The sequence below is a fragment of the Parastagonospora nodorum genome (genome assembly GCF_000146915.1).
Source record: "Parastagonospora nodorum SN15 chromosome Unknown scaffold_5, whole genome shotgun sequence".
Taxonomy (NCBI): domain Eukaryota; kingdom Fungi; phylum Ascomycota; class Dothideomycetes; order Pleosporales; family Phaeosphaeriaceae; genus Parastagonospora; species Parastagonospora nodorum.
The window spans coordinates 859,012-876,527 of NW_001884553.1; the positions used below are offsets into that span (position 1 = coordinate 859,012).

The 17,516-nt window shown below is 52.7% G+C and overlaps 10 protein-coding genes across 10 annotated transcripts; 7 read left to right on the forward strand and 3 right to left on the reverse strand.

Moving 5' to 3' along the window:
- Positions 1–139: 139 nt before the first annotated feature.
- On the forward strand, positions 140–606 carry SNOG_03753 (hypothetical protein; the record flags this gene model as incomplete). The annotated part of the gene is made up of 2 exons (XM_001794249.1): positions 140–215; positions 266–606. 2 exons carry the CDS (start codon positions 140–142, stop codon positions 604–606), a joined length of 417 nt encoding a protein of 138 aa, XP_001794301.1.
- A 105-nt stretch (positions 607–711) lies between these two features.
- Positions 712–2,692, forward strand: SNOG_03754 (hypothetical protein; the record flags this gene model as incomplete). The annotated part of the gene is made up of 2 exons (XM_001794250.1): positions 712–1,089; positions 1,157–2,692. 2 exons carry the CDS (start codon positions 712–714, stop codon positions 2,690–2,692), a joined length of 1,914 nt encoding a protein of 637 aa, XP_001794302.1.
- Positions 2,693–3,281: 589 nt separating this feature from the next.
- Positions 3,282–4,655, forward strand: SNOG_03755 (hypothetical protein; the record flags this gene model as incomplete). Its single annotated transcript, XM_001794251.1, has 1 exon — positions 3,282–4,655. The coding sequence occupies exon 1, from the start codon at positions 3,915–3,917 to the stop codon at positions 4,653–4,655; it is 741 nt and encodes a 246-aa protein (XP_001794303.1). The 5' UTR covers positions 3,282–3,914.
- Positions 4,656–6,586: 1,931 nt separating this feature from the next.
- Positions 6,587–10,384, reverse strand: SNOG_03756 (hypothetical protein; the record flags this gene model as incomplete). Its single annotated transcript, XM_001794252.1, has 2 exons — positions 6,587–7,338; positions 7,378–10,384. The coding sequence occupies 2 exons, from the start codon at positions 10,382–10,384 to the stop codon at positions 6,587–6,589; spliced, it is 3,759 nt and encodes a 1,252-aa protein (XP_001794304.1).
- Positions 10,385–11,004: 620 nt separating this feature from the next.
- Positions 11,005–11,550, forward strand: SNOG_03757 (hypothetical protein; the record flags this gene model as incomplete). Its single annotated transcript, XM_001794253.1, has 3 exons — positions 11,005–11,027; positions 11,318–11,397; positions 11,504–11,550. The coding sequence occupies 3 exons, from the start codon at positions 11,005–11,007 to the stop codon at positions 11,548–11,550; spliced, it is 150 nt and encodes a 49-aa protein (XP_001794305.1).
- Positions 11,551–11,951: 401 nt separating this feature from the next.
- On the forward strand, positions 11,952–14,174 carry SNOG_03758 (hypothetical protein; the record flags this gene model as incomplete). Its single annotated transcript, XM_001794254.1, has 1 exon — positions 11,952–14,174. The coding sequence occupies one exon, from the start codon at positions 11,952–11,954 to the stop codon at positions 14,172–14,174; it is 2,223 nt and encodes a 740-aa protein (XP_001794306.1).
- On the reverse strand, positions 14,163–15,050 carry SNOG_03759 (hypothetical protein; the record flags this gene model as incomplete). The annotated part of the gene is made up of 3 exons (XM_001794255.1): positions 14,163–14,735; positions 14,788–14,887; positions 14,937–15,050. The coding sequence occupies 3 exons, from the start codon at positions 15,048–15,050 to the stop codon at positions 14,248–14,250; spliced, it is 702 nt and encodes a 233-aa protein (XP_001794307.1). The 3' UTR covers positions 14,163–14,247.
- A 122-nt stretch (positions 15,051–15,172) lies between these two features.
- Positions 15,173–15,330, forward strand: SNOG_03760 (hypothetical protein; the record flags this gene model as incomplete). Its single annotated transcript, XM_001794256.1, has 2 exons — positions 15,173–15,210; positions 15,270–15,330. The coding sequence occupies 2 exons, from the start codon at positions 15,173–15,175 to the stop codon at positions 15,328–15,330; spliced, it is 99 nt and encodes a 32-aa protein (XP_001794308.1).
- Positions 15,331–15,451: 121 nt separating this feature from the next.
- On the reverse strand, positions 15,452–16,331 carry SNOG_03761 (hypothetical protein; the record flags this gene model as incomplete). Its single annotated transcript, XM_001794257.1, is given in 3 exon segments — positions 15,452–15,489; positions 15,507–16,218; positions 16,269–16,331. 3 exon segments carry the CDS (start codon positions 16,329–16,331, stop codon positions 15,452–15,454), a joined length of 813 nt encoding a protein of 270 aa, XP_001794309.1.
- A 71-nt stretch (positions 16,332–16,402) lies between these two features.
- Positions 16,403–17,439, forward strand: SNOG_03762 (hypothetical protein; the record flags this gene model as incomplete). The annotated part of the gene is made up of 3 exons (XM_001794258.1): positions 16,403–16,579; positions 16,627–16,774; positions 16,835–17,439. The coding sequence occupies 3 exons, from the start codon at positions 16,403–16,405 to the stop codon at positions 17,437–17,439; spliced, it is 930 nt and encodes a 309-aa protein (XP_001794310.1).
- Between the last annotated feature and the right edge of the window lie 77 nt (positions 17,440–17,516).

Here is a 17,516-nt window from a genome sequence, read left to right on the forward strand (position 1 = left end):
TACTCCACCGTTCGCCATCCCCCACTCTCGCAAACATCACGCTTGCGACCAAATGGGTTCCTCTCAAAGGTCTCTGCGCTCCTATTCCTCCTTCAAAGATAACGGATGAGTGTACTTGGTTGTCTTGCGACCAACCAAAATGGACGAAGCAGCCCGTATCAGCTACGATCATGGCGTAGAAGAGTTGCGCGCAAAGGAGTACCCCATGTTGCAAGGTCAGCTTCATTTGCAAATGAGCAAGGCGACGGATGCTCACCTAGAATAGGGACCACATATCTGGACCATGCTGGCACGACTCTCTACGCGAAATCGCTAATCGAGCGCTTCTCAACTGATATGATCACCAACTTATACGGCAACCCGCACTCCGCCTCCAACGCCTCCCAGCTTACAACCCGCCGCATTGAAGACGTCCGGCTGAGACTGTTGGAATTGTTCAGTGCCGACCCGCAGGACTTCGACGTTGTATTCGTGGCGGAATGCCACCGGCGGGCATCAAGCTGGTTCATGGACGCATTCCCGAGATCAAGACGGAACGGGTTTTGGTATGGATACCACCCGGGATGCTCATACCAGTCTGATCGGTGTACGCGAGGCTGCCACTGAGCACCAATGCTTTACATCAGGACGTGGAGGTTCAACAATTGCGATTGACCTGCAAGACAACGAGGGGCGGGGCAAGGCTCTTTGCCATATCCAGCTCAGTCCAACATGAATGGGCGTCGCCTGCCGTTGGAATGGGTCCACCGCATACGCACGAACAAGAGCGAACGCACGTACACATTGCTGGACGCAGCTGCTTTGGTATCGACCTCGCCGCTTGACTTCGGAAGCGCCGAAGAGGCACCGGACTTCACGGTGCTGAGTTTGTACAAGATATTTGGGTTCCCTGATCTCGGCGCTCTGATCGTCAGGAGAGCATCAGCCTCGATATTCGACCAACGACGCTATTTCGGTGGTGGCACTGTTGAAATGGTTGTATGTCTCAAGGAGCAATGGCACGCGAGGAAGGCAGATTCGCTGCATGAAAGATTGGAGGATGGCACCCTGCCGATCCACAGCATCATGGCGCTCGATACTGCAATGGCTGTACATCGAGAGCTGTACAACATCATTGGAGCAGACATCAATGCATACAACATACTTAGCTAGGCAGCTCTACGACGGCCTTTTATCGTTACAACACGGTAATGGCGAGAAGGTGTGCCATATCTACAAGGATCCTGCATCTACATATGGCGATGCCGGATCACAAGGCCCGGTCATTGCTTTTAACCTTCGGAATGAGTCTGGTGGCTGGGTTAGCAACGCAGAGGTCGAGAAGCTCGCGGCCATTCGGGAGATCCAGCTACGTACTGGTGGGCTTTGCAATCCCGGCGGTGTTGCATCTTCGCTTCGGTTGGCGCCTTGGGAAATGCGGGAAAATTTCTCTGCTGGCCAAAGATGTGGTAACGATAACGACATCATCCGTGCGAAGCCAACTGGTATGATACGTGTGAGCCTCGGAGCGATGAGTACACTGAAGGATGTGAAGTCATTTGTTGCTTTCGTGCGCGAGTTCTTCGTTCAGGACCCCCGCCCCACCGCTACATCACCAATGATGACTGCTCGAGATGAGCCCCCAACACATGGTCGCCTACACGTGGAGCGCCTGTCTGTGTACCCTCTTAAAAGCTGTGCAGGATACAGCGTGCCGCCCGGTGCGGGCTGGGAAGTGCGACCAGAAGGCCTTGCGTGGGATCGCGAATGGTGCCTCGTACATCAGGGCACGGGAGCAGCTTTGAGTCAAAAGCGCTACCCAAAAATGGCTCTGATTCGCCCCAGCATAGATTTGGATGAAGGCGTACTGCGTATCAACTTAGCTGGTGCATTGCGCGGTTCGACGAGTCTTGACGAGATCACCGTGCCGCTTTCAGCAGATCCACGATTGTTCTCGAATACAGACACGTACAAGGAGGCCGCCGCCAAAGTATGCGGTGACACTGTCAGTGCCAAGACCTATAGGTCGAGTAAGATATCAGCCTTCTTCTCACAAGCACTTGGTGTGGCTTGTCACCTTGCACGATTCCCTGCCGTTAGCAACGGCAGTGGCTCGTCGAGACATTCAAAGGCGCATCTCCAGAAATACCAGAAAAGTGGTGGCCTGCAGATACCCGGCGCTTTTCCAATTACGGCACCCACAACGCCCGGCGCGTGCGTTTCAAAACCGATATTGCTGTCAAATGAGAGTCCCATCCTCACAATTTCACGGTCGAGCCTCAACCGCCTCAATGAGTTGATCAAAGCTGAGGGCGGCAAGGCGGCGCAAGCAGAAGTATTTAGAGCCAACATAGTGGTTGCGGAGAACCCTGACTACCCGCCTGGGCTGGAGGATCCATATGCAGAAGACGACTGGCGCTACCTTCGGATTGGCCAGCAGTATTTCGAGATGCTGGGAGCGTGCAGACGATGCCAGATGGTCTGCATTGACCAGCAAACCGCCGAAAAGAACCAGGAGCCATTTGTGACACTGTCCAAAACACGTCGTTTTGATGGCCGTGTTTACTTTGGAGAGCACACGTGCCATCTGCCTCTGGAGGACGCATCGTCTGCATTGGTTCAAAATCCAACCATTGCGGTTGGAGATGCAGTGCGCCCATATCGGGAGGATGATGTCCACACTGACTGTCGGCTGCATGCTCTCGTAGGCTGAGGCCTGCTTTACGCCAACTCGGTGTCGGGCTGTAGTCATGCGGCGCAGATATGCTTATTTGCTCCTTTGCACCGCGACGGACCTGTTTACCGAATATCAGGCCCCTCGCCATGGTTCTGGAGACACAACGTGGGGCTTCAGCTGGCTAGTCATAGCAAGCGACGATTGGATGGCCTCGGCAGCAGTGCGACCAACTCAAAACGGTTCATCGAAGTTCGCGAAGCAAAGTAGCGCCCGTATCTAGCCAAGACACAGTACACGACAGTAATGAACGGGCGTCATGTGTAAGCGCTGGTCACTAGGTTTCATGGAAGTGTCTTCTGGCGTGCCTTGACCTGTGAGGATCACTTGAGCAGCCACCTTCCGCACGGTCTCTGTCTTGACAGGGGCGTTGGTGTTGTGAGGCGCGCGGCCAGAGACAATTCAGAAATGGGACGGCAACGGGTGGCCAGGCGGCGGAGGCAATGTATCGACGGAAGCGCGCGACACGACTTGAGCAGCGTAGAAATATACCACAGCGGCTGCAAACGAGACATAAAGTGATCTAAAGCTCCACGAGGTCAGATGCACACACTACTTGCATCTACTTCGCCTCTATCTATTTCCAGCTCCTGATCGCCTTCTGCTACCACGCATCCTACGCAAGCGTCTCAGCAGCTCGTCTCAGGTTCTCTTACTCGGCACCAGATAGACAGCTGGACCAGGTTGCCACGTTTGCCCGCCAGGTCCTTGTTCTGCTAGTTCTGTTAGGCTCGTGTTTGCACCTCGCAGCCTCCCGCACGTCTACGCCCGCAGCGCACATCCGAAAGACGTCGACCGAATCAGCGTCGCGAACAGCGGTCTGAAGCCTCGTAGCCTGCAGGGGCCGCAGTCAGGTCACATTGTGGTTTCGCCGCCTTTGGACCAATTGCCGTGCGAGACGAGTAGGCAGCCCGTAAGCGCTGACGCACAGACGAAATCTGCTACGCGCCTTCCAGAGCACCCGCATATTTTTAGCAGGAACGACCCATACGCCGGCCAACAACAACTCCGCGTCTGGCTAGCCGTCCAGTACGTACAATAAACACATACACGTCCCCGGCGCCAAAGGACACCTGATTTACTGCCGGCCTGCCTCGCTCTCTCAACCTTCCACCTTCACCCCGTGGAAGCAGGCACTGCGCAGCTCCAGCTTCGACAAGGAACCCAGTCACTCGTTCAGAGCACGGCATCCCTCGACATCATGGCCACCACCGATGCCAAACCCGTCTTGTCCACCCTCAAGACTCCTCTGTCTGCCACCTACCCCTCGGAACTCCGCTCGCCCATGGTTCACTCGGCCACGACTCCCATCTTTGCCAACATCAAACGGGAGGACTCGGATCTCAAGACGCCCATTACCCCACCAACAGCTTACCTGGAATTCCTCAAGAACCTGTCCCCCGTTCTAACGAGCCCCATGTCCACTGGCACCAGTTCGCGATTTGTTTTCGAGGGGAGCCGGCCAGTCTCAGTGACATCAGCAGCATCCAGCGCGTCCTTTACATCAACTTCTGCTCCCGCCGACAAGGATTCACCAGCGACATCGAGGTCGAGCAGCTGCAGCCGATGCGACCCTGCCAAGGATGAGCCGCCTATGTCTGCACCTCCTACCAAGCTCCAGATGGTCTCCATTCCCCCACCATCGCCATTTAAGCGGCCACAGTCTGCGCGGACTCCCCGCCTGTACATTCCTCAGTCACCCTACTCACCAGCTGGCGTCCGATCACCCGCCAGCGCCAAATCAGTCCACTCACCATTCTCAGCTGCTTCACCGAAGACCTGGGACCTGGACAAGAAGACTGGCCGATCAAGGCGCGTGAGCGTGCGCGAGGTTGTAACTCGAACAGTGACTTACCACACCACACCGGTCGATGCGAAAGCACCAAGCTTTCCTCAAATCGACCCCGCACCGCGCGGCAAGCGAAGAAAGATTGAAGAGTGACGATTGTTACGTAGCCCGCCTATCTTGGGCGATGCGGTTGCGCAGCCGCCATGTGCTACCCACGAGTAGCGCCAATCTTCATTGCCTCGTCACTCAATCGCCTATCATCTGCGCCCGTACCCGTACATGATCCGGCTCTCACGACATATCACTAAACACCCGGCCAATCAACTAATTCTCGGGTCCTGGCGACTCGATCGCATCTTTTTCATTCGACTAGTCTTCGTCTCTATTGCACAACTCTACACTGGCCGGGGCACACTCCTCCCACAACTACATCATCACCTCTTTTTCCTTTGTTAATCTCCCTACATATTAGAGGAACGACTTATGGCTACGTTGTTCTCTCATGACCCCCCAAATCGGGCTTGGATACCAACATTCATGTAACGGCGCGAAAATCTGGATTTACAAGCTCCTTTGCGAAATACCTCTTGTGGCGGCGCTTGTGGTGTTTTTTTATTTTATTGGTGGAAAGGATATCCTATCACCATTGGTGCCACTCTCTCACGATTGGAGAGAAAGATGGGGATTTGGGCCATGCACTGCTGCGCTGGCACGATTCTTTTCTTCTGCGGTTATGGCGAGTAGGTTTGCAGATGTGTTAAGCGGGCGGTAAAACAGCCCTGCACACGGCAAGAGAGAGACTAGTATCTACTTTGCTATACGCCGCATCTTGACGAAATCAAATCTTCAAAGCAAATGAAACAAATTATTCCATCTATTTTACTACGTCCTGTGAGAGATTTGACCGTGGAACATGCACCTTATCCCTCCCCTGTGATGCTGCATGCATCGATCAGATGTCTCCGAACGCAAGTCCAGCAAAAAAATCATCCATCTCATCCCTGCGACCATTGGCGCCCTGCAACCCACCATGTGACCACCCACCACCGCACCGCACCCGTCCTCTGCATGCCTTGTCCCGCTCACACATACACCATCCTTCCCCTACCACGCCGCACCAACCCCACCACCCCTGCCAAAATTTCGATACTGCACCTATTCATCGCCCACTCCGATAGTACCTCTCTCACATGTCCGTAGTGCACCTTCTGGTGAGGACTAAAGCAAGGATTCCCAGCGTGAAGGCTGGCCGCTGGGGTAGATGGGTGGTGGCCAATGGGAGGCGAGACGCAGGGATGGAGGCTGTTAAGTGGGCGCTTACGGGTTGCTGGGATATCTTGTGTGTAAGGGAGGAAAGTGGGGAATTGGGAAGCTCGTGCGTGGCCGGGCGTGCAGGCGGGCGGGAAATTTCTCGACGTTTGGGAAGTTGGAAGGGGTTTGAAACAGTGCGGTGGGGGAATTGGGTAGGGGAGGGTGAAACGAAACGAACACGGATGTTTTGGTAGGAGGTACATGGAACAATGTTGTGGGGTAAAGATTCAAAGTTGGATATTTGTGGTGTTGATTTACTCTAACTTACTTGCATGTTTTTTCTTGTGCAAATACTTTCTCTGGCAAAAAAACACCATCGCACGACGTCAACGGAGCAGAACGACGCACCTTGCGCATTACCAATAGACCTTTTGCTTTCGATCCCCAGCCCAGCAAATCACGCGCAACGTCGCCGTAGCGCCAATCAGCTTACGCCCATCCGGATCTCGGGAGAGCTAACCCGAGCTGGAGTGTGGATCCCTAAATGATCAATTAACCACGCCGCGGTTGTGCAGAGAACTGGGAGCGATGGGCATGCGCGCTGCGTTGTTGAAGTCGCGGTGTGAGAACCGTTGAGATATGTGGCGGTGGGATGGGGTTAGTGGGGTGAAGATCTCTCCTGTTGAATACCGGTATGATGGGCATGTGCATGAGGGATTTTGGAGAAGAGAGTGTATTTTTTTGGTCAAAGGAAAGGTTTTATCAAACGACGAAGGCGTTCCAAAGTGGGATGCGTTGTATCTTCGCGAAATGATCAACTGCGTCTATTCGGTCTACTTAGCGATTGCACGTACCATGTCTCCCGTGGGTACGACGCTGGCAGCATCATCTACCCACACATGATCCCCAACATCAGACTTCTCCGGCACAGTAGCCGAGGCCGTATGCCACGCCGCCTGCAAGTCGAGTGACGCATATGACTCTTGAGCAAGGACTGCCTTGGTAGCTTCCTGTAGACGGCACTGCAGCTTGGATTTCTTTCCCAATAGTGCACGTGCTAGCGAACAGGCGGCATAGCATCTAAGCGAGATGGTATGCTTCCTCGTGACGACGATCGACCGGCGACGGTATCCCTTGCGGCGGCGAGCAAGAGTGAGATGAGGGGCGGCAGAGGTGCGCTTGATTGTAACGAGGCGCTTTCGCAAGGCATTCCGACAGTAGACGAGGCGGTGGAATATGCCCTGGGGCTTGCTGTTATGTTTTGCCTTGTTCATTTTGAAGGCTTTGAGGAGCTCCTCGAAAGTGGCAGCAGAGACTGGGACCCACTCTTCACGGACATGACTGCCATCTCCATGATGGTGGTGAACAGGCAGCCCCAATCTGCGGCACATATCCTCAGAATCTTGAGGTGTTTCCGAATCATCCTCGGTGATATCGATCGTGATATCAGATGGCTTCTGCTCGTCAATCGATGCTCCTGTAACAGTTTGCTCAGCCACGTCCTGAGTTGGACAAAGCACACGCTCCGCAGAAACTCCAGAGACTGCTTCCTCAGCGGGGTCAGTGTGATCGTCAACCTTGCTCGCTGGTAAGCACTTACTACCGCTGTCTCGAAGAAACACACGTTCTGGATCTTGAATATCCGTGTCTGCTTCATCGACCCCGTGAGCTTGGTGTAGCTTCTCTTTGGGACCCCCAGTCTCCATACGTGCGTTGGAGGGTTCTCGGTGGGCATCCAGAATGTCATGATCATCGCGTTTCGTATCGGTTTTCGAAGTGTCGCCAGTGGAGTTCACCTCGGGATCTGAGTCACTAGCAGTGCAATTATCACAGCCTGGGCACTCGCCAGAGACACTAGAGTTCTCAGCCGTCGATTCTTCGGACTCTTCGGTGTCTTCGTCTGCGATATTTGATGACACCTTTGTGTCACAATCGTCCTGCTCTTCTTTCAGGTCGGTTGGCCAGTGGCCTGGAGGGAGACATGGAGGTTGCTCGACATCGTCGGCTGACTCCTTGACATCGTCGACCTCTGTCTTCTCTTCCTCTGTCAGCGCTATATTCTCTTCTGGTTCAGCAGGAGGCTGCGGCCCATCTTCTGGCTGAGGTATATGGTTGTCTCCCTTGGCATCATCTGCAGCATAGGCGGCTTTCAGTCCGTCCCAATCTCGACCCCGGCGCATCTTCGCACGGCGGAGCTCTTCGCTGCCCTCTTCGTTGATGACCTCCTTCATGATTCTAGCGATGCGCTTGAGCTGTTCCAATGGTACTACATCGGTAGAGAGCTCATCGCCAGTCGGTTCGATCTTTTTGTCCTTTGACTTGATCTTGAGCGCGCGGAACAGGTCGATCAGTAGCTCCGAGTTGGACGGAACGTGCTCTTTGCGAATGTCGCCTCGTCGAGCGAGCTGCAATGCCTCATCGTATAGCACCTCTTTACGGATCCTCAGCACAAGAGCGTGAGCGCGCCGATAGAGAGCCAGGTAGTCGAAATTGCTGTGGATTTCATTGGCTTGAAGACAGATGTTCATCGTACGAAGAAGTTCAGGATATGTGGTGTCGATTTCAGTCACCTTTGGAGGACGTACTCTAGTGTTCTTCTTGCGGCGATTCTTTGATTTTCCTGGCGCCATCTTGCTGATCATAGATTCGAAGTTGTCTCGTAGCTCAGAGAGCTCATCAGTTTTGAGCTGGATGTGCTCATCGATGAACTCATCATCAAGCTCAGCTACGACATTGTGTAGGTGGTTGAAGATCGCGTGGCGCTTTAGCCATCTGTCGTTTTTCCTATCCGGGCCATAATACTTTCCAATGGTCTCCTCCAGAGGAAAATGCGCCATCAATCCGCGCTTCTTCCTAACCTCTGGTGGAGCCGATGGAAAGTTGTTACCAGTCGATCGAAAGTCTTTTGCAAAACTGCGACTGGAAACGCAGGCACTAAGGTAGTAGCGCTCGAGAAAGTCGTTCGGATCCGTTGGGGGTTCGCCCACGAAGATGCGCTCCGTTTCATGCAGCTCCATGACATAATCAAGGTCAGGCCATATCACATCGAGGCCTCCAACCTGCATAGCCGCGTTGTAGAGATGGCAGATGGCTGTGACGAACCAATTTACTTTGGTGATAGAGAATCCGGCGTAGGTCTTGTTGAAATTCCAAATCGACAGGCCAGCCATCGTAGGGTGCATGGAAACGAAAGCGTCGGTTGCCACGTATGTGCTCGCCGTCCCACAGCGCTCACTCTCCTTGGTCTTTAGAACTTCTTGGATCCAATTGAGCAGGCAATCCAAGGATGACAGATACACGTTGGAGAACTTCATGTTGCCCTTGCTCATGTAATCCGGCTTGGTGCCAGACTCCCACATACGATCCTCGTAGTCGGTATGTGTACGGATGAGGCGGGCAATGTCGAAGCCCTGTTGAACAACGTCCTTATTGATCTTTCGATACTCGGCTCCCATGGTTTCGTTGGCGTCGAGTACGATCTGGAATCCAAAAGGTAGGTACATGTCCGGTATGCCATTGTATCGAACCATACTCTCAGTGAACTTGTCCCAAATAGGCAACGCTACTTGTTTCTTCCGGATAGCATCGAAATGTCGTAGAAATGGCAGGAAGGGCAGTTTTGGATCCGGGGCATCGCGAGCAGCGCCTTTCTTCAGAGCCTTGGGTTTTGCGTATGCGTCAAGGTGATCAAGTGCCTTGATACACAAGAGATGCCGTAAAGCTGTGTCTGACAATCCAGACGGCGGAGTAACAGTCTTCGGTGCTGTGTCACCTCCAGATAGCCTCGCAAATAGTTGGCGTACGATTGTGGACAGCGGCAGCTGCAGCACGGAGTCATAAGAAGCCAAGTCTTCGACTAATGCAGCGACGGTTTGCTGGATGTAACTTTGGGCAAGGTCTGTGACAAGTGCCGCCGTGATTGATGTGGCTTCATCTTCACGGTATGCCATCCAAGCTTCTCGGACAATCTCCCGTACACGGTTGAGCTCGTATAGGAAGCAAAGAACCAGGAAGTCGCGGCGAAGTTCGGCATCTTTCTCAGACATGGGATCTCCCTTCTCCTTGCTCTTTGAAGGCAGCGGGATATCCTCCTGATGTTGCTCTGGCCGGGAAGTCTGATCGGAACGCGTCGGCTCTACATCATCGTCATCATCGTCGCTCTCAATATCGCGCTGGAAACGATAGGCGATGAAAGTCGAAGCCTCGTCCTCGAGATCCTGTGACTTGAGCATGACAGGAATGAGGCTTATGAAGGTCGTGAGCTTCGTATGTGCGCTTTCCAATACAACGTTGAAGAAAGCATGGCCGGTGTCCCATGTGCTGGAGTGTTTGTGGTATTGCGTGACCTCTTTTCGCGATCGAATGGCGTCTTGTAAGTCTCGTAGTCCGGAAGTGTCGCTGAGTGGCTCTTTTGAGCTAGCGATACCATCTACCAGAATCTGCTGTTGCGCCGCCGACATTTTGTACGTTTTCTTGCCCTTCTTCTTTGTCTTGGCTTGCTCAGCTATCTGTGCGGCGCTCTCTACGCCACGCTGAACGGCAGTTTTCATTAGCCATTCTTGGAATGCGTCGGTGTATTGCTTGTAGCGTTTGACTGTCTCCGGTAGCTCGTGCTGTCGATAGGCATCCATGACTCGGGGTCAAGTTGAGGAGCCTGAGATTGCAGGCTGCGGGTTGTGCTGTGGCAGTAGAGGGTGGAGTGGTAGAGAATATAAGTATAGAAGAGCTTCGAGCGTATTATTAATACTCGAGGTGCGACGCATCATTGTGCAAGCTCAGTTTCACAGTCAACAACTTGTTGTTGCCTTGGAGACCTATAAGTGAAAGGTCTATGAGCACCGCAAAGTGCAATGTTCGAGGATAGGCTGGTAATAGTAAGCGCAAACGCACATGATCTTGTCACACATGCCTTTGGTGTGTAAATCCGGACGGAAATACTTTTGCGTGCTCCAAGGTGACCCAGAATAGCAGAGAGGACGGAACGAACATTGTCGACAAACGGAAATGTGCTGTGCCACTGGGTCACGTCACACCTACCTCCTAGGATTTACCGACTCTCATTCATTGTTGCTACCTGAATTCATAAGAGACATGCCTTTTCATGCAAGCATGTCTTCGCTTTAGCGGCACAACGTGGTAAAGACAGAGCAGACCTTGGGAGTATAAGAGGCTCCAAGACCATCTTGGGATACGTATTACTGCTACACCATATTGTTTGGAACGGACAGAGGATGGTATATTGCTAATCATGATGGCGGAGATGGGTGGTAAGGAGTAAGTCAAAGTGAAAGGAGTGAAGTTGAAGGAGAAGGGTTGGACTAACCCAATGCGGAAATATGGAGAGATCCCAATTTCACCTCACGACCTCTGCACTCCGCAACTCTACCATATATTGCCGACTACGACGGGAAGCGACAAAGATTTAACAACTAAGACCTCTTCTTATATCCTGAAGCTATACAGTATCGATAGGCTTCTACTGCGACGGCAAGACCCTGTGTATAGCCCCAGGCACTTGGTAGCCCATATTTGCTTTCCGTTGTCATTGATGGCCTGCATTCCAGATTGGAACAGGAGATTCGCGTGGCTGCGGCTAATATCGCATCTTGGCTAACCAAGTACAAGCAGTCGATCGTGGTGGACTGTATGTGGTTCCATCATGCCCAGAAAACCAAGGAGCTCAGCCCGATCCCGCAAGATGATGTTAGGGAGATTTCAATGACACAGGACACCTAGAAAAAGTTGAATAGCTTCTAATTGGTTGATGATTATCACGGAAGCCGGGTACTTGCGCTGAGTAGGAGCCATGATGGTGGTAGACACGAGGTTGTGGGGAGATGATACCGACCGTATACACCGTATTACCCGAATGGCCGGCATGTTCCGGACACATCCAGACCACGTTCCCCCTGTACGACTGGCCAAACAGCTTGCGCGTCTTTTCTTAAACCTAGTAGTAAAGCATCTTAGAGGTATAGTCCCTCGAATCACTTCTGTTGGAGCGCGGTTCCCGCTCCCTGCGAGCATCCATGCAAGAAAATACGGTATACGGTCTCCTACCATCCCCACCGGATACTCGGTAGCTGTGAAGCCGCGCCAGCTGGCATATATAAATACTATCTCTAGATAACATTGTATAATGCCTTCACCCCAACAGACAACATCTCGAATACCCAAATCACACAGCATCCGCACACAATGGCGGACTCAATCCCACAGCATGCCGCATACACATTTCAAGACGGAACCAATGCCGTCAAGAACGGCTCTTCCCTTTTGGACACTACACAGAGACTTCTAAATTCTCTCACGAAAGCAGAACGACTTTCGCTGCTCGACGGTGATGAGCGACTCTGGGCTGGCCTCACGGAATTAGTGGCGGGTCGCTATAATAGCGTACCTTATTCAATGGGCGCGATCGAGCGTCTAGGGATACCTGGTGTGAAGTTTTCAGACGGTCCCCGTGGTATCGTCGTGGGCAATTCTACCGCCTTCCCAGTCTCCATGGCAAGAGGTGCAACATGGGACGTCGACCTGGAACGACGAATCGGCCGTGCCATCGGTAAAGAAGGCAGGGCCCAGGGCGCAAATTTCTACGCTGGTGTTTGCGTCAACCTCCCTAGACACCCGGCTTGGGGACGTATCCAGGAAACATACAGCGACGACCTTCTGCTACTCGGGGAGTTTGGACACGCGTTCGCGCAAGGCGTGCAAGAGCAGATCATGGCGTGTGTCAAGCACTTTGCATTGAATTCCATGGAAAACGCCCGCTTCCATGTCGACGTCGAGGTTGCTGAGGATGTCCTCCATGAAGTGTATTTGCCACATTTCCGGAGGATCGTGGAGGGCGGAGTTGCTTCAGTGATGTCTGCATACAATGCTGTCAACGGCGAATGGTGCGGTCAAAGCCGAAAACTGCTTACTGAGATTCTCCGTGAGACTTGGAAATTTGATGGCTTCACGATGTCGGACTTTGTGTTCGGTTTTCGGGATGCGCCACTGTCGGTCAAGAACGGTCTTGATATCGAAGCACCCTTTTCGCAGCAGCGCGCTATGCATCTTGAGAAAGCTTTGCAGACTGGCGAGCTTGACTGGGAGGATGTAGAAAAGGCTTGTACCAGAATACTCTCGAAGCAGCTTGACTTCGTAGCAGGGTTGAAGACACCAAAACCGGACAAGTCAGTGGTCTTTTGCGACGAGCATCGAGCACTTGCTCGTGAAGCCGCTCAGCGCTCCATGGTCCTTCTCAAGAACGAGTATGTTGGCAATTCAGCAATTCTACCGCTACAGGGCCCAAATATCGGTTCCATCGCGCTGGTCGGCCGTCTTGCCAACGTCGCAAACATAGGCGACCATGGATCTTCAAAAGTCGAACCGCCGCATGTTGCAACTCCGTACGAAGGATTAAAGACAGCCTTGCCCAGTGCCAGCATTGTACTCGAAGGTACGGATTCCCCGGAGAAGGCAAAAGACGCAGCGTCCAAAGCCGATGTTGCAATCTGTATCGTTGGCTACGACCACCATGACGAAGGAGAACATATGCTTCCGAACCACGACGCCGGCGTAGCATCCCTATTTCCCCCACCGACGCCAGAAGACGGCGATGTTTCGCAGATTATCGGCGTATTGAACGGGGAAGCGAAACCTTCCGCTGCTCTGACCCAAGAGGGAAGCATTATAGAGGCCGGCTCAGGTGGAGATCGCAAATCTCTCCGTCTGCGACCAAATGATGTTTCACTGATCGAGGCTGTCACGGCTGCCAATCCACGCACAATCGTCGTCATAGTCGCCGCAGGCGCCGTCATCATCGAGGAGTGGAAAGACAAGGTGCCAGCAATACTTATGGGCTGGTATGCTGGATCGGAAGGCGGTCACGCTTTGGCTGACGTGCTACTTGGCCGAACGAATCCAAGTGGTCGGTTGCCGTTCAGCGTTCCGAAGTCTGAAGAGCATCTGCCGTACTTTGACATGAATGCGAAGAAGATCACGTACGACCGATGGCATGGGCAGCACCTGTTGGATAAGCTGGGTGTTGAGGCTGCGTTTCCGTCTGGATTCGGGTTGTCCTATACCACGTTCGCGATATCTGATTTGCGCGTAGGCACTCCAGATCTGGGGAATGAGTCTATTGATGTCAAGGTCAGCGTCAAGAATACTGGTGGTCGGGCAGGCAGATTCATAGCGCAGGTGTATGGATTGTCTGAGCAACCTGACTTTCCAAAGAGGGTTCTCCTAGGGTTTGCGCCTGTTGATCTGGAGGCTGGTGAGTCGAAGACGGCGTCCATTAGCGCGTCTCTTCGACCGCTGCAAAGATGGAAGGAAGGCAAATTTTCACTGGAGACCGGTGAAGTGACGGTTGAGGTAGCCGCTTTCGCAGGAGATCCTAAAGCACTTCAGTCCTTGACGCAGCTGAAGAAGTAATAATACTATAGACAAGTAGTACAGAATACAAATCTGAACAAATAGCACGTGTCAATTTCTCTCAGCCTGTAGCTTACAACAAAGCTTTCCATCCCTTCCCACTCGGCCTCTCCAACCCCAAATGATCACACATCTGCCCCATATGATCGACACCCCAAAACCCCTCTGTCTCACCCTTCGCATTCGTCGCCTCAAACCACGGCAATCCGAACGCCCCCCCTTTCAACGCCTTATCCGTGTTCTCACTCAACCTCTTCTTCACCTCCTCGCCCTTCGTGCTCTCAAGCACTTTCTTCGCCCCCTCCTCACTTCCAACAATAGTCCTCACAATCGCACTCAGATTCTCGGGCTTCATGGGGTCATTATACTGGACCCAGAAGTTCTCCCAGAACAGGCCGATTGCCTGGGGCATAGACTGGGGGTGAGAGATTTCCAGGGAGGCTAGGGCGCGTTGGATGGCAATTGTGTTGATGGGAAAGCCGGGAGGGGTGTTTTGAGACATGGGGACGTTGAAGTATTTGCACAAGCGGAGACGCTCGGCGTCGATCCATTTATCTTTGTCTTGGGGATGTGAGATCAAGTGACAAGATTGAAGGGAGGGATTGGGTCTTACTTTTGATGTGGAGTGGTGGTGTGTTACCACATGCTTTCATTAGTCCTCCGAGGAAGATTGGGACATATGTGATTTCGCATTGTTTGAACACTGGGGAGTTCTTGTTTTATTGTCAGTCACGTTGCCTGTGTAAGAAGTGGGTTGTGTACTTTGAGGATGTAGAAAGCGATGTAAGCGAAGGGAGAGACAATGTCAACATAGAGGGTGATCTTTGGCTGTGCCATTTTGGTTAAAGGATTGCGATTTATGGGATTATTATTCATGCAGACCGAGAGTGACAATAGATGCAGGTGAGCTGAAATGGTTAATGATCTCACACCTGTAGCACTAGCCGACGAGCCGAGGCATCGCCGGGTGGGGAAGATGCAAGGGTCAATCGTCCATCATGAAATTTATCGGCTACTGGCCGCAATCAACAACGAGGTAAGTATATTTGCAAAGTGAGACATTAGATTTTAGACTTTTTGGGAAGTTTGCTTTAGATTTGAGCAAACCAAGGTTCGACCTGCTGCCCAAATAAAAGATTCGTGGGTTTTCACGTGAAAGATTTCTGAGCTGAGATAGGTGGAAACGCGGGAACATTTTCGATATGAGAAGTGATGGACGACTGCTGCTCAGGTCCACTGATCGTTATTGTCTGTCTCTCGACTTTGACCGCCGTCGTTTAGGTGATCTTGATCTGCTTCGCAATGTGCTCCTGGACTGCGAATTATCTCTACTTCGATGCTCCAGCTCTTTGCGCTTGTCTGCCATATGCGATGATGCACCATTGGCCTGATCTTGGTCCGCACCTGCTATCTTTCCAGCGGTGCTTTGACGTGGGACTTTCGCAGATGGGGTACCTGCTCCACTTGATGTCGCGGACTTGGTCGCAGACACAAAGTCGACAGCCTCGCGCGGCGCTTTGGACTTTTGCTGCTCTTTTGCCTTCAGAATCTGTTTCTGAGAAGCCTTCAACTCTTCTGCATATGCCCAATCTGGAAATACGACTGGGAGCGCAACATCCTCGGAAAGCGCCGAGGCGTATTGCTCTTCCTCTTTGATGCCTGCAAAGTCTAACAGTCTGCGCAAATGTCCTGGGTCGCGTAGGACTGACGAGCCTTCCAGTCGCTGATTGAAGTGCTGACTCTTGCTCTTGAGATCTAAGAATTGCGCAAACTTCTTTGTTGCTCTCTGTGGTGGCGATCCAGGTGGTGAGGGTGGTATATCGAAATTGGGTACAGTAGGTAGGGTGAGATTTTGTATTATGGCGCGATTGGAGGTGTATGGAGAACCCGGGGGCGCTTCGTTCGTGGCATCATCTTGAGGAGGTGGAGACACGGTCGGTCCTTGCGAAGGACCGCTGACTGGACCTGTGGCAGCTGCAGGTCGCTTGAGAGGCGTCGGTTCGGAGAGAGGTGCAGGCGCATTTTCTGGAAGAGCATTCGTCAACTCAATATTAGTAGCTATCGACGTCCTTCATAGGCATCTCCAGGACATACATCTGTCTTCGTCGCAGGAATGGCGTCTTCTTCGTCACTGCTCTCGTAGTTTATTCCGAGCATTTTATGAACTTGCGAGAGATTTGCCAGGGCATGTCCATGTTGATGTCAATCACCTGGAGCTTGGACCCCGGATGTCTTGGCAAGAGCTTCGCAACCACCAGCTGCCTACCATCGCCTTGAACACCAACTTCACCCGCCAACGCCACTTTCGATCTCGACATCAAGCGGAGCCACAAAACAATCCATACAATCCACTAGACATCCTCACAGCCGCCATCATGAACCACCTTCCGCAAGCTTGGGGCCGTGTATGTCACCACGAATAAGCCAAACGAGCAATGCTAACACGTACCAGCCCAGAGATGATGTCTACGGCGCGTACGACCCCTCACACTTCCAGACCGCTGGCCCCAACCAGCACACCCAGAGCCCCATTGTCACCGGTACCTCGGTGCTTGCGGCGAAGTTCAAGGACGGCGTGGTCATCGCAGCGGATAACCTGGGTATGAGCGACCATGGGATTTCCCAATTATGAGAACGACTTCACTGACTGGATTGTGTAGCATCATACGGCTCGCTTGCCCGCTTCACCGACGTCAAGCGTCTACGGAAATTCAACGATGAGGTAGTGGTCGGCTTCGGCGGCGATGTGTCGGACATGCAGTACCTCGATCGCCTCCTCAACTCTCTCGACATCCGCGAAACCTACTCGTCGAACGAGACGGCTCTGAACGCAAAGAACCTTCACACATACCTCGCCAAAGTCATGTACAACCGCCGATCCAAGTTCGACCCGCTCTGGAACCACCTGCTCATCGCTGGTATGGACGGCGAGTCGAAGCCCTTCCTTGCGAGCGCAGATTTGCTAGGCACTACTTTCTCATCACCGTCGTTAGCCACTGGCTTCGGAGCACATCTCGCCCAGCCAATTCTGAGGACGATACTACCGGATGAGGCGTCAGTCGAGAAGGTCACAAAGGAGCAAGCCGTAGAGAAGATTAAGGAGTGTATGAAGGTTCTCTTCTATAGAGATGCAAGGAGTATGGACAAGTACTCCATTGCGGTCATCACAAAGGAGGGTGTCACTCTGGATGAGAACGTTCAGTTGGAAAACCAGAGCTGGGCCTTCGCAGACAGGATCAGAGGATACGGAACGCAGACGGCATGAGCATGTCGGCCTTCTGAACCGGGTGGAATGAATTGGCAGATTGGCGGCAGTAAGCGTCCATGCCAGCTACTACATGA